The following is an 11,581-nucleotide window of genomic DNA, read 5'->3' as shown; positions in this document are numbered from 1 at the left end:
GGCTCTTTGGGAACAACGGCCCATCCGAAACATTAGAAGAAAAATTTGAGATACCACATTTTAACACGTTGGTCTAAATTCACAAAAATAATTACATTGAAATCTTTCAAACATTTGATGATTATATTATAGACGGATTGAGTTAGTGAAACAAATCACGCACAGTGCCCAAATTTTTGTATAGTCTTTGGATATAACCATGAAACTTTTAATGATGCAGATTGTGAGGGTGTAGAAAGTTAATAAAGTATTGAATAATAACTCTTCTTAAAGTATAATTAAGAACTAAACTGAGCAGGATTCGAAATGAAATTATCTTTTTAATTCTTGTAATTTTTTTTTAATCCTTATAAAAAAAATCATTTGATTCTTATAATTAAACGTTTTTTTTATTTTACAAGTCAATGTCCGTTTAAAAAAGCGTGACGTGGCTAACAAAAATGTATGGGCACTTGCTGATTAGGTTTTAATGAATCTGGTGTAAATTGTATGTTTTTAAAACAAAAGTAAGATTATCAAATATTATATTATGTTATATTTTATTATTAATTAATAAAAGAAAAGTTGTTATCCAATACTTTATTAACTTTTTACAACCTTACAGTCTACACTAATAAAAATTTCATGGTTATATTCAACGGATTTACGAAAACTTGGACACCGTGCACACTAACCTCTTTCTTGTATTATATTTTAATTTGAATTTAAATATTTTAAATGATAATATATTTAAATTAAATTTTAAGAAATAAAATATTAATGAATTTTTATCCAACTTTTTTTATGTGTTAAATGCTAATACATACCACTTATAATGATTCATATGAGTGTTTTTCTATTCTAAAATACTTTAAAATGTTATTTTCATCTCAAAAAATCAAAATATGTAACTTGAAACAAATATCCCTAAACAAAGATCAATAGACTGTTGACACCAATAATAACAACTTGTGATATTAACGAAATGATTTAGGCCTCTGAGTATTATTAAATAGATAGATGGTATTGGATTAGGAAAAAAAATCCCTAATAAAAGAGGCTTCACTTTTCAAAAGTTGTATAATTAAAAACAATATCCCGTGATAAAAGAAAAGAAAATTGTTTCCCACGCACACACGTTTCACATTTGTGGTAGCCGTGTTCTTCTCTCCATCCCAAAATTTCGGCGGTGTTCGTGTGCAATCATCTTCTCCGACAATCCCAAACTCCCAAACCAACAACAATTTGGACTCCTCACCTGAGTTTCTCAATTTTAAACTTTTAATTGAGCAGGTAATAATTCCCAAAACTCTCACATCAATTTTCATCGCCAGCTTATACGGCTTTTGCAAGCTCAATTTCGGAACTGAATAATTGCCCCATATATAGGAATTTACTGTCTTTTTTCTTACTTTTTTTAATACTTCCAATTCCATATGTATTATGCTCGGAATTTCTGGAAAAAAAAAGCTTTGAAATTGAGCTGATTTTTCTTTCTTTCCTTCAAGAATCACATGTATTTTATATTTATATTTATTCAAACTGTTTTAACGACGTGCTAACTCTTCTGAAACCCTTGCCCTTCGCTTATTCTCCACTATATATAGCCTTAATCGCAGGAACAGGACAATTCTGAAGAAAAAAAATGCTTGTTTCGGGTGCTATCAGCGACGTTTTGGTGGTGCTTCCGCCTTCGACATCTCTTAGACTCCCGGAATTTCGCCATTTGCATGTTTTTGCGGTTTCTGACGCCAAGGGTTTTGTTTCTGGTGGATTTCTTAAAGTAAGCTTTCTATGTTTCGTTTTTACTTTCTCGTTGTTCACATCTTTCGATTATTGATACTGTGTTGGACAATTGCGATCGCGAAATTTGTTTTTATCTCACACTGAACTTATTATGACTCTGTTGTCGATTGTGGATTGCTGAAAATGGCAGAAAGACAATAATCCGCTATATCATATAACGGATATTGTCGCATAGCTATTTAAATATATGATATATACATATCAATTGTGTATGTATAAGAAACTAGTTGTATGAAAATAAATATAAATGCAAAAAAATTGACATAATATTAGCTCAAAAGTTCAATTGACCGGAGACTTGCTAGAGATGACAAGAAGATGCATGATACACGATGCAGCCATGACACCTGTAGCGGCTGCAATAGCGGATGGAGTCGTAAGTGTGAACCTGAGGAATTCTGCAATGTAATAGCACTGTACCTATTTTGATGCATGTTCTATATACTTCATAGGAATGGATAAGTTCAGAGTGAAAAATTACTCATTTGAAAATTCATTCAGCGCTATTGCAGCTCTCTGTTGTGATAGTTCTGGATTGAATATGCTTCACACTTTTTTCCCTCTCTTGTTTACTTTTTTTTTTTTTTTGAAATGGTTATTTCTTACTCTACTCTTAGTAGTTCATGTTTGCAAGCTGTGAAGGCATTAGCTCATGCTTCATCATTAACATGTTAAATGTTAATTACATTGACACAGCTACAAGTTCTTTTTTCCTTTTGGCTTCAAGCTTGACTGGTCTTTAACTCAAGAAGAAAAAAATGCTTTAATATTTACCTTGTTGATCCTTTTATCAAGTATATACTTTTTCACTTTTTATCAATTAGTAGGCCATTTTGATTCCTGTATACAATTTGTATTTTATTCTTTATTCTTGACTCTTGACTCATTTTTTTATTCTAATTGTTGTTTATCTCCATTATACTTCTGTTCTTTAGAAATTCTCATAGATACATTAATTAACTTATCGTCAACCTTTGTATTATCACTCAACTCACCTCTAAAATGTTATATTCTTTGCAGAGCTGTCCTTCATCTTACAATCCCAAGCACTATCATGAACTCTACAATTTCCGAGCTAGAGGCTTAGTTGCAAGGGCATCAGCTGATTCGAGGGATAATTTGGTGCCATTTGCTCCTCTCCAATTGGAGTCACCAGTTGGTCAACTTCTGGAAAAAATCTCAAATACCCATCCACATCTACTAACAGCAGTCATTGATCAACAACTAGAGAATCTTCAGAATGTTAGAGATGCTCAGAAAGAATCTGATCCATCTCAGGATTCCCTTTACAAGTAAGTCTAACATGTTTTTTTTTTTTCTTTTCTTTTTCCTCTTTATTCTGATTTGACTAGAAGTACCCATGTGGTAAGGAAAAACTGAGAAAATTGAAAACTTTTTAGGACTACTATAGCAAATTTTGGTTCATAGAGATGTAAGTAACTGTAGCACCTTTCCTGCATCAAATGTGTTTACGAGAATTAATGTATGAGAATTTGCCTGCATAGTTTTAAATTTCCTTTAATGTTTTTCTTTTTCTGTCTTGAATTTCTTCAATTTCTTACTAAAAATGCAGAAATGATTTATAAGTTCAAGAATTAGTGGAATAAAATATAAGGCTGTGGTTTTATATAAGTTACACTGAAAGTCTAATGACTGGGAAAAACCCTTAAATATCATTGGCACCGATGAGTAACTTTCAAGAATATTGAAACAAAACTTGGATATATTTTTAGTGAGTTCATTTTTTCCATTTGATACAATGCATGAGCCATCAAGAGATTAAAATATCCACTAGATGCATTTAGTTTCTTCTAGAATGAAAATCTAGTAGAAATTTGTGTCAAATTTTAACATAAGCAAATGCATGACTCACTTGTAAATTAATTGAAGATTTTATGCTCTTCATCCTTATGGTCCCAATGCCAAACTCTGGAAGATTGAAACAATTTACATCAAGAATATAATTGCATTAATTGGTTGCTTATTTAGTTACTGATAGCATTGTTCTAAAGTGATTAATTTTGTTAAATCTGAATTTTGTTAGGAGGATAGCGGAAGTCAAAGATAAAGAAAAGCGTATAACATTGGAAGAGATAATATACTGCTCAATTGTACATAAATTTTTAGAGAACAACATTTCTATGATACCAAAAATATCAGCAACATCAGATCCTACTGGTCGAGTGGATTTATGGCCAAATCAAGAGCTGAAACTAGAAGCGGTTCATTCTCCAGAGGCATTGGAGATGATTCAGAGTCACTTATCTCTGGTACTAGGAGATCGCCTTGTGGGTCCTCTCCAGACAGTTGTTCAAATTAGTAAAATTAAACTGGGAAAGTTGTATGCTGCTTCTATAATGTATGGATACTTTCTTAAACGAGTTGATGAACGGTTTCAACTTGAGAGGTCAATGGGAATCCTCCCCAAGGATTTTGGAAAAGCTAAAAGTTACGATGAACCATCACCGGGTATCAAGCTTTGGGATCCTGATTCCTTGATCACAGTACAAGATTATGACGATGAGGGTTATAATGACAGTGATTACATGGATACTGATGAAGACAAATCTTTCAGACTAAGAGCTTATGTGATGCAGTTGGACGCAGAGACACTTCAGAGACTTGCTACTGTACGATCGAAGGAGGCTATATCATTGATTGAAAAGCAAACTCAGGCCCTGTTTGGAAGGCCAGATATTCGTGTCTCCGACGATGGTTCAATTGAAACATCCAATGATGAATTGCTTTCACTCACTTTCTCGGGCCTGACTATGCTAGTTTTGGAGGCAATTGCTTTTGGATCATTCCTATGGGACAAAGAAAACTATGTTGAATCCAAGTACCCTTTTCTTAATGAGTAGACTAGATGACAGTACACAGATTCTTTCCTTTCACTGCATGGAACTTGGTAACTTAGTAATATGTTAGGCGGCGTTTGGGTGGTCTTGCTATCTTAACTGGTGTGCTTTCAAACTATTATAGAACCTGAAACAAATCATGGGCGTGGAGTTATATAGGAAAATGTACATATTTAGCATGTAGACATGATAATAATCTATGCAAGCCTGGACTTTGTAAATGATACAGAATCTCAACCTAGTAAATATTTTCATTTTTGGTCTTTAATTGCTGAACCTTGGCTTGTAAGCTTGTCAAGCCAATGACTAAAAAAATCTAGCGTTATGAGGGGTCTAAAGCTAAACACAATTTATACAAATTATTTTTTATTTATATAATTACTTTTCCTAAAATTATAATTATTATTAAAATATTTTTTAAGAAGATATTTTTATAAATGTTTAATATTTTAATTAATAATATATATAAAATTATATATTATAATATTTTTTATGAGTGTTAAATAATTAAATTTGAATTGTACAATAGAAAGTTAGAAAGTTAAAATTTTAATGTCATGCAACTATTTAAAGAATTATGCAATTTCTTGAAAATCTCACATAACTTTATATGTTTTAATCTTAAATATTCATGTAAGGTCAACATACATTTTATGCACAAGTAGGAACAAAAAATGTTTCTCTCAACTAATTTAAGCTATCTTTTGGAATCTTGTTGTGGAGGTAATAATCGTTATGTTAGTGAACGACACGTAAGCTTAGTGAACCAAGTCCTCAGACCTAACTCACAAAATTACTTTATCTTTTTTTTATATATATCTATATATTTAATTTTTGTAACCGCCCATCTATTTCAATTTTAAAATATTTATTATGAATTATAATAAATTAAAATTATAATTCTTATAACATTTAATGTATAAACTTAAAAATAGTTATTTATTAAGAATTCTATGATCATAGTTATTATAATCTAAAAATAAATATTTCTCCGGCAATACACTAAAAATATTAATTCTAAATAAAATTACGTAAAATTCATTACACAAAGGCTTCAATATATTTTTGTTTCCTACAATTTAATGTTTTTTTTTCATTTTCGTCCTTTCAAAATATATTTTCATTTTAGTCATTATATAATGCATTTATTTTATTTTTCATCTTTAAAGAGTTTTAGATAATATTATTTTTCAATGTTAACTATTTAAAATATTATCTAAAATAATTTAAGAATTAAAAATAAAATAAAAATATTTTACAAAGACTAAAAAAAATAATACTTACAAAAACAAAAATAAAAAAAAAATACTAAATTATAGAAACTAAAAATATATTTAAATCTCACACGTTAAGTCTCACTCTTTATTAGTTGCAATTCATATAAATTCATTTGAAAAAATATATTAAAAATATTAAATATCTTAATGGAGTATTAATAATAATATTCAAATTAATTTTTAAAAAATTATATTTTATAGATTAAATGATCGTGTTGTTCCTTTATCTTTTAAAAGGTTGAAAATGATTTTTTAATGTTTTAAAAAAAATATTCTGATATTTAATATTTTTTTTAAAAAAATCAACATGATTATTTAACTATATATATATATATAATAGTCTTTTATTTAAGTGATAGTTGAAAGACAAAATTGAAATGTTTTAAATAAGATATGTTGGGGCCCCACAGGCAGTAAAACCAATCACGGACAGATCCATCTGTATCTTCCCGAGCTCCTTTGTTTTCGACAAACCTCCCTTCCTTGTAAACTCTCACCCTCTCTTCTTTTTCACCCTTTTCTCTATTCCATATCAATCACAAACCCTAATTCACTTTCTACAGATTCATTCGGAAACACCTTTTCCAATTTCCAACACACACCAACCATGGGTTACGAAGACAATCCGTGCGTTTCTTTCCCTCTTTCTCTGCGATTAATTTAACGTTAGGGTTTTGTTTTCTTGGATTCACTCCTTTTTTTTTCTTTCAATTTCGTTTCAGGTATCGCGACGAGGACGGAGAGCCCTTGATGGACTACGACGACGTTCAATCCGATCGCGAGCCATCTCCCGAGCCTCGCCACCAGCTCGACGATTTCGAGGAGGATGTCGACGAGTGGCGCGGCCGCGATCGGTCTCAGACGCCGGTCTACGACACCGATCCGTCGCGGTCGAAGCCGCGGAAAAGGCTGATCAAGAAGAGCGATGCCGGGAAGCAGGCGGTGGAGCCGGAGCTTGAGGACGAGGACGTGGAGGGGTATGTTCCGGAGGGGGTGTTCGACGAGGGGGACGCTGGGAGGAAGAGGAAGAAGGGTAAGGAGGGTGGGAGTGGGAAGAAGGAGAAGAGGATGAAGGGAGAGAAGAGTTTTGGGAGTGGCGGTGCGAAGAGTGGGTCCAAATTTGGGAGTGGAAAGAAAGGGTTTGGTGGGAAGGCAGGGAAGGATCATGATGGTGAAGTTAAGGAGATGTGGGATACAATTGCTGGGGGAGATTCTGAGGTATAATTGATGTTGCCTTTGTGGTTTTGCTTGATTGATTGGGTGAGCGTTTGCAAAATTGATCGATTTTTAACGAAATTGATTATGCAAAATTGATTCTGATGCAAATTAGTCAATTTTGAATGGAATTGATTTTGCAAAATTGATTTTGAAGTGAAACGATCTATGTCTTGGTGGTTAAGTAAAATTCAGTATATTTATTTTATCAACAGAAAAAGCGTAAGTCAATTAAATACAAAATCAAGTCTGGACCCATAGTCAATTTTTCAACATGGGATCGAACATGTGAACAACATTTGCATAAAATTAGGTTAGGATGACTCAACGTGAAAGCAAACATATGGATGAGTTTGAGAGTTGGAAATTCCTTAACTTTATTATTATTATTATTTTCCATATTCACACTTTGTGTTTAAGGGATTGTGGATAATAAGCGTGTGAAACTGTGAATATAGGGTTTATTTTCCATTTTCTAAGTTTTAATGTAACTTCCCCTCCCTGATTGCTCATATTTAGTTATGCCTTATTGATGCTTATTGACTGCTCTCTCTTTGATGATGGTGATTCTCTGTATCACACTTTTGGCTGTTATTGTAGTTGATAGCTTCTTTTTTGTTTCCATTAATAGGATGATCAAGAGGGTCTCAGGAATGTGGATGATGACAACTTTATTGATGACACTGGAGTGGAACCTGCTTATTATGGTAGTGATGAACCACGTTCTCCCGGTGATGCTCCCCAGGTTGGGGATTTATCCCTTTAATTTTTTTTTATTATATTATACTGAAATCAGAATCACTGTGTTTGATAACTTTGGAATTAGTAGTGTGTTAGTAAACAAGCAACATATGTTTTGAGGTTAAGAATGGAGCTATTCTGTCTTGTTTTACTTTAGTCAAAGACAATTGTCTGAGAAATTCACTAGGATTTCTTGCACTTTTTATTCAAAGTTTTTCTGATACATTTTTGTCTGTTACATGGAATTCTTAGGCAGAGGAGGGTGAAGAGGACGAAGAAATTAAGGATCTTTTCAAGATAGGTAAGAAAAAGAAGAAGAATGAGAGAAGTCCTGCAGAAATAGCTTATTTAGTTGAGACTGTCATGGCTGAGCTTGAGGTTACAGCTGAGGAGGATGCTGAACTTAATAGACAGGGGAAGCCTGCCGTTAATAAACTCAAGAAGTTGAATCTTCTTACAGAAGTCCTCTCAAAGTATGCATATAATTTCCTTCCACGTTAAGTGTGCAGAGAAGACTGGTGTTTTAATAATCTTTTATGTTACTTTTTCCTTATTTTAATAACTTTCCACTTACTATTTTGCAGGAAACAGCTTCAACTGGAGTTTTTAGATCATGGAGTGCTAACTTTATTGAAGAATTGGCTTGAGCCACTTCCTGATGGAAGCTTGCCAAATATAAATATACGCACAGAAGTTTTGAAGATATTGAATGATGTAATGGGTTGACACCACTGACATTTTAGGTGCAATTATTTTTTTACCAAGATTATGTAGAACCTAATTTTTTGTCTCGATATGCAGTTTCCTATAGATCTAGAGCAGTATGATAGAAGAGAACAGCTGAAGAAGAGTGGTCTTGGGAAGGTTGGGTTTCCATTCATCATGTGACTAACTTGCTATTTTAATAGCACTTAAAATACCCCCTCTCCACACACTCACAAAAGGGATGCCTGTATGTAGCCCATTATTGAAAACTATCTGTGATTGTCTTGACAGGTCATTATGTTTCTATCGAAGTCTGATGAAGAAATCAATGTGAATAGGAAACTAGCCAAGGAGCTGGTTGATAAGTGGGTAAGTAATGCATGATAGAATTCTTGCTCCATCATAATCTTTTGTTTTTCTTTAAAGCTGTTTTTGTTCATTTCAACTTCCCCTTTTAATTGCAGAGCCGGCCTATATTTAATAAGAGTACCCGGTTTGAAGACATGAGAAATGTGGAGGATGATAGGGTTCCTTATAGGAGACCATCAGTTAAAAAGTACTCTTATACCTATCGATCTTCAATTGCTTGGCTTCTGCTGCATTTGTTCCAACATGTTAAATTTATACAATTTGGTTGACGACTTACAGGCCGGCAAATAAAGCTGCAGGAATGGAATCTAGAGACAGTGATCTTGATTTAGAACTTTCACAGTAAGGCCTGAATGGAATTTATGAACTTGTTGTGGAGCACTGTGGGTTGAGTAATCACTAAAATATTTTGTATGTCAAATTTTTTCACTGATGCAGGCCTAGGTCTGGACAGTCCTCTTCTAGGCAGCATGCATCAAGGCCGGAAGCAACACCTTTGGATTTTGTGGTCCGGCCCCAGTCTAAAATTGATCCAGAAGAAATTAGAGCACGAGCAAAACAAGCTGCACAAGATCAGCAGCGTATGAAGGTTGGTGTTTTATTTTTTAAGTTCTGACATTTATGATTGTTTTAATCCTGTTTTGTGGCTCTTTAAGCACAATATATTGTGCAAATGGCTTTTAACTGAATGATTTTTTTGAGTTTTATCTTTGCTCCATCTTTACAACTTTCAACCAAATCCTAGCCAGATCCACTTAAACTTTTTGTTGGTTTGGGACCGTAGTGGTGAAGTTTCTAGCATACGGGACTAATAAGAATGTGGCTTTTTAGCAAATATATGTATGTATAAACAAAACACTAGAATTATAGTCATTTCATATCAATCTTTGATAAAATCTGCAATATCATCTGCGGTGTCTTCCTCTAATTCTTTGATAATTAGTATGGACAGAGCACATGTAAATATGGCATAATTAATATACCGGGTTAATGTAGGGTCGTTGCTATGGTGACCTATTGCAAGTCATGATTGCTCAGAAGTAATAAATATGTAAATAATAAAAGTAATAATTGAGTAAGATGATATGTAACGGGATAATGAACTGATAAGGAAGTTTAAGATGAAGTGGAGATGGGGATACTAATTTATTTACTTATGTGACCTTGAAATTTTTATTAATTTATTTAGACAAATATTTTAGATAATGATTTTTTAAAAAAAATCTCAGACTTTATGAATGTGTAAAATTTATGTACCTTGGTGGTATCTTTGTTAGTAGAGATGTGAACCAATTTGACCTGTGTGAACTGTCCACTGCAGATGAATAAGAAATTGCAGCAATTGAGGGCACCAAAAAAGAAGCAGCTTCAGGCTACAAAATTGAGCGTGGAAGGTCGTGGTATGATCAAATATTTATAAATGTGACCACGTTGATACTGGATGGGTTTGTTTGTCCTGCTGCAAGCTTTTCATATAATGTGCTGCCTGCATTGATGTGGATTCTTCTAAAGGTGGGCTATTCGTTCAGTGATCTACATGGAAATTTGATGGAGAGGGATGTTATGAAAATACATCCGTATGCTGCATTTGTGTATTCATCTAGTGCAGCAGGAAATCCAAAATACATTGGACGGTTATGCATTCGTATATATAGTCAAGCTTGTCATCAGTTTAATGAAAATGTGGATTTTGCATTCGTCCTTGGTACAAGTAATCTTTGTAGTGCAGCGCTGCAGCAGTAATACCAACCAAAATACACTGGACGGTTGTGTACATGTTTTAAGATTTTTATTTTTCAATTGAATAATCAAGCTTGTCTTATCAAACTCGCCGATTGTGTGGCAATGTTTTTTATTTTTTTTTATTAATTGGGGGGTTGTTTGCACCCAAGCAAAACAAAACTACCATAAGGAGGAGTTCCTAATAGCATGCGATAGAGATTTAAGTCAGTATAAATTAATTAAAGTAAAAGGGGGATTAGCATGAATAAATAGACAGGAATGACTAATTTAGTAATCCATGTAGCATGCAGGCCAACCTAGTCTGGCCCAACAAAAAATGTTTACATGTATGTGGAAAAAAAGCCGCAAAAAATGAAGTGCCTTTTACATTAGTTTCTCGTTTATCCAAGGACTTCCTTGTTGTGTCGTAAATAATACCAGACACATAAGAAATTCAAATCTTGTTATATATGTACATATACATCTGTCTGGATATATATGTAATAATATGCATGATTACTAATTTTTGTCCAAAAATTTGGTTGATAACTGAGTTTTTTTATTCATTAAATTCAAATCTGGATCTTATTTAAGATAATTATCTTCAAATTCAAATCTGGATCTTACTTAAGATATTTATCTTCAGTTTTACTTGTACCAACATAATATTAGTGCACTTGCTATTTAGATTTTTCAAAATAATATCTTGAAATTAGTTCTAATAAATTGAAGAATACTTTGTTGATAATATTAAAAATTCCAAAGACAATGAAATAGACAAATCATTTCTAGAAGGACTACAGTTTAATAACCATAATAGAATTGAGTATTGTTTCTCCATTATTTTTTTCCACCATGGCTCTGTTCTAACAAATTTAAAAACTGAAAAAAATGAGCAATTTGTTATAC

General features: G+C 32.8%; 2 protein-coding genes across 2 annotated transcripts; both read left to right on the top strand.

Annotated features, from left to right (window-relative positions):
- Nucleotides 1-1,064: 1,064 nt before the first annotated feature.
- Nucleotides 1,065-4,897, top strand: LOC100802337 (UV-B-induced protein At3g17800, chloroplastic). The gene is made up of 4 exons (XM_003534248.5): nucleotides 1,065-1,272; nucleotides 1,587-1,762; nucleotides 2,806-3,077; nucleotides 3,830-4,897. Exons 2-4 carry the CDS (start codon nucleotides 1,625-1,627, stop codon nucleotides 4,644-4,646), a joined length of 1,227 nt encoding a protein of 408 aa, XP_003534296.1. The 5' UTR covers nucleotides 1,065-1,272; nucleotides 1,587-1,624; the 3' UTR covers nucleotides 4,647-4,897.
- Nucleotides 4,898-6,302: 1,405 nt separating this feature from the next.
- LOC100801805 (protein IWS1 homolog 1) lies at nucleotides 6,303-10,777 on the top strand. The gene is made up of 11 exons (XM_003534247.5): nucleotides 6,303-6,547; nucleotides 6,643-7,138; nucleotides 7,767-7,880; nucleotides 8,129-8,349; nucleotides 8,461-8,590; nucleotides 8,678-8,740; nucleotides 8,873-8,950; nucleotides 9,046-9,137; nucleotides 9,230-9,292; nucleotides 9,389-9,539; nucleotides 10,272-10,777. The coding sequence occupies exons 1-11, from the start codon at nucleotides 6,528-6,530 to the stop codon at nucleotides 10,368-10,370; spliced, it is 1,527 nt and encodes a 508-aa protein (XP_003534295.1). The 5' UTR covers nucleotides 6,303-6,527; the 3' UTR covers nucleotides 10,371-10,777.
- Nucleotides 10,778-11,581: the final 804 nt, after the last annotated feature.

The sequence above is a fragment of the Glycine max genome, chromosome 9 (assembly GCF_000004515.6).
Source record: "Glycine max cultivar Williams 82 chromosome 9, Glycine_max_v4.0, whole genome shotgun sequence".
NCBI lineage: Eukaryota > Viridiplantae > Streptophyta > Magnoliopsida > Fabales > Fabaceae > Glycine > Glycine max.
The sequence above is the reverse complement of the archived record's forward strand: the minus strand, read 5'-3'. Positions and strand labels throughout refer to the sequence as shown.

Bases quoted from the DNA above. Each gene is read 5' to 3' on its own strand.
- LOC100802337 (XM_003534248.5), top strand. From the start codon at position 1,625: ATGCTTGTTTCGGGTGCTATCAGCGACGTTTTGGTGGTGCTTCCGCCT. The intron at 1,763-2,805 runs GTAAGCTTTCTA...TATTCTTTGCAG, and splicing joins TTTCTGGTGGATTTCTTAAA to AGCTGTCCTTCATCTTACAA. The intron at 3,078-3,829 runs GTAAGTCTAACA...GAATTTTGTTAG, and splicing joins TCTCAGGATTCCCTTTACAA to GAGGATAGCGGAAGTCAAAG.
- LOC100801805 (XM_003534247.5), top strand. From the start codon at position 6,528: ATGGGTTACGAAGACAATCC. The intron at 8,350-8,460 runs GTATGCATATAA...ACTATTTTGCAG, and splicing joins CTTACAGAAGTCCTCTCAAA to GAAACAGCTTCAACTGGAGT. The intron at 9,293-9,388 runs GTAAGGCCTGAA...TCACTGATGCAG, and splicing joins CTTGATTTAGAACTTTCACA to GCCTAGGTCTGGACAGTCCT.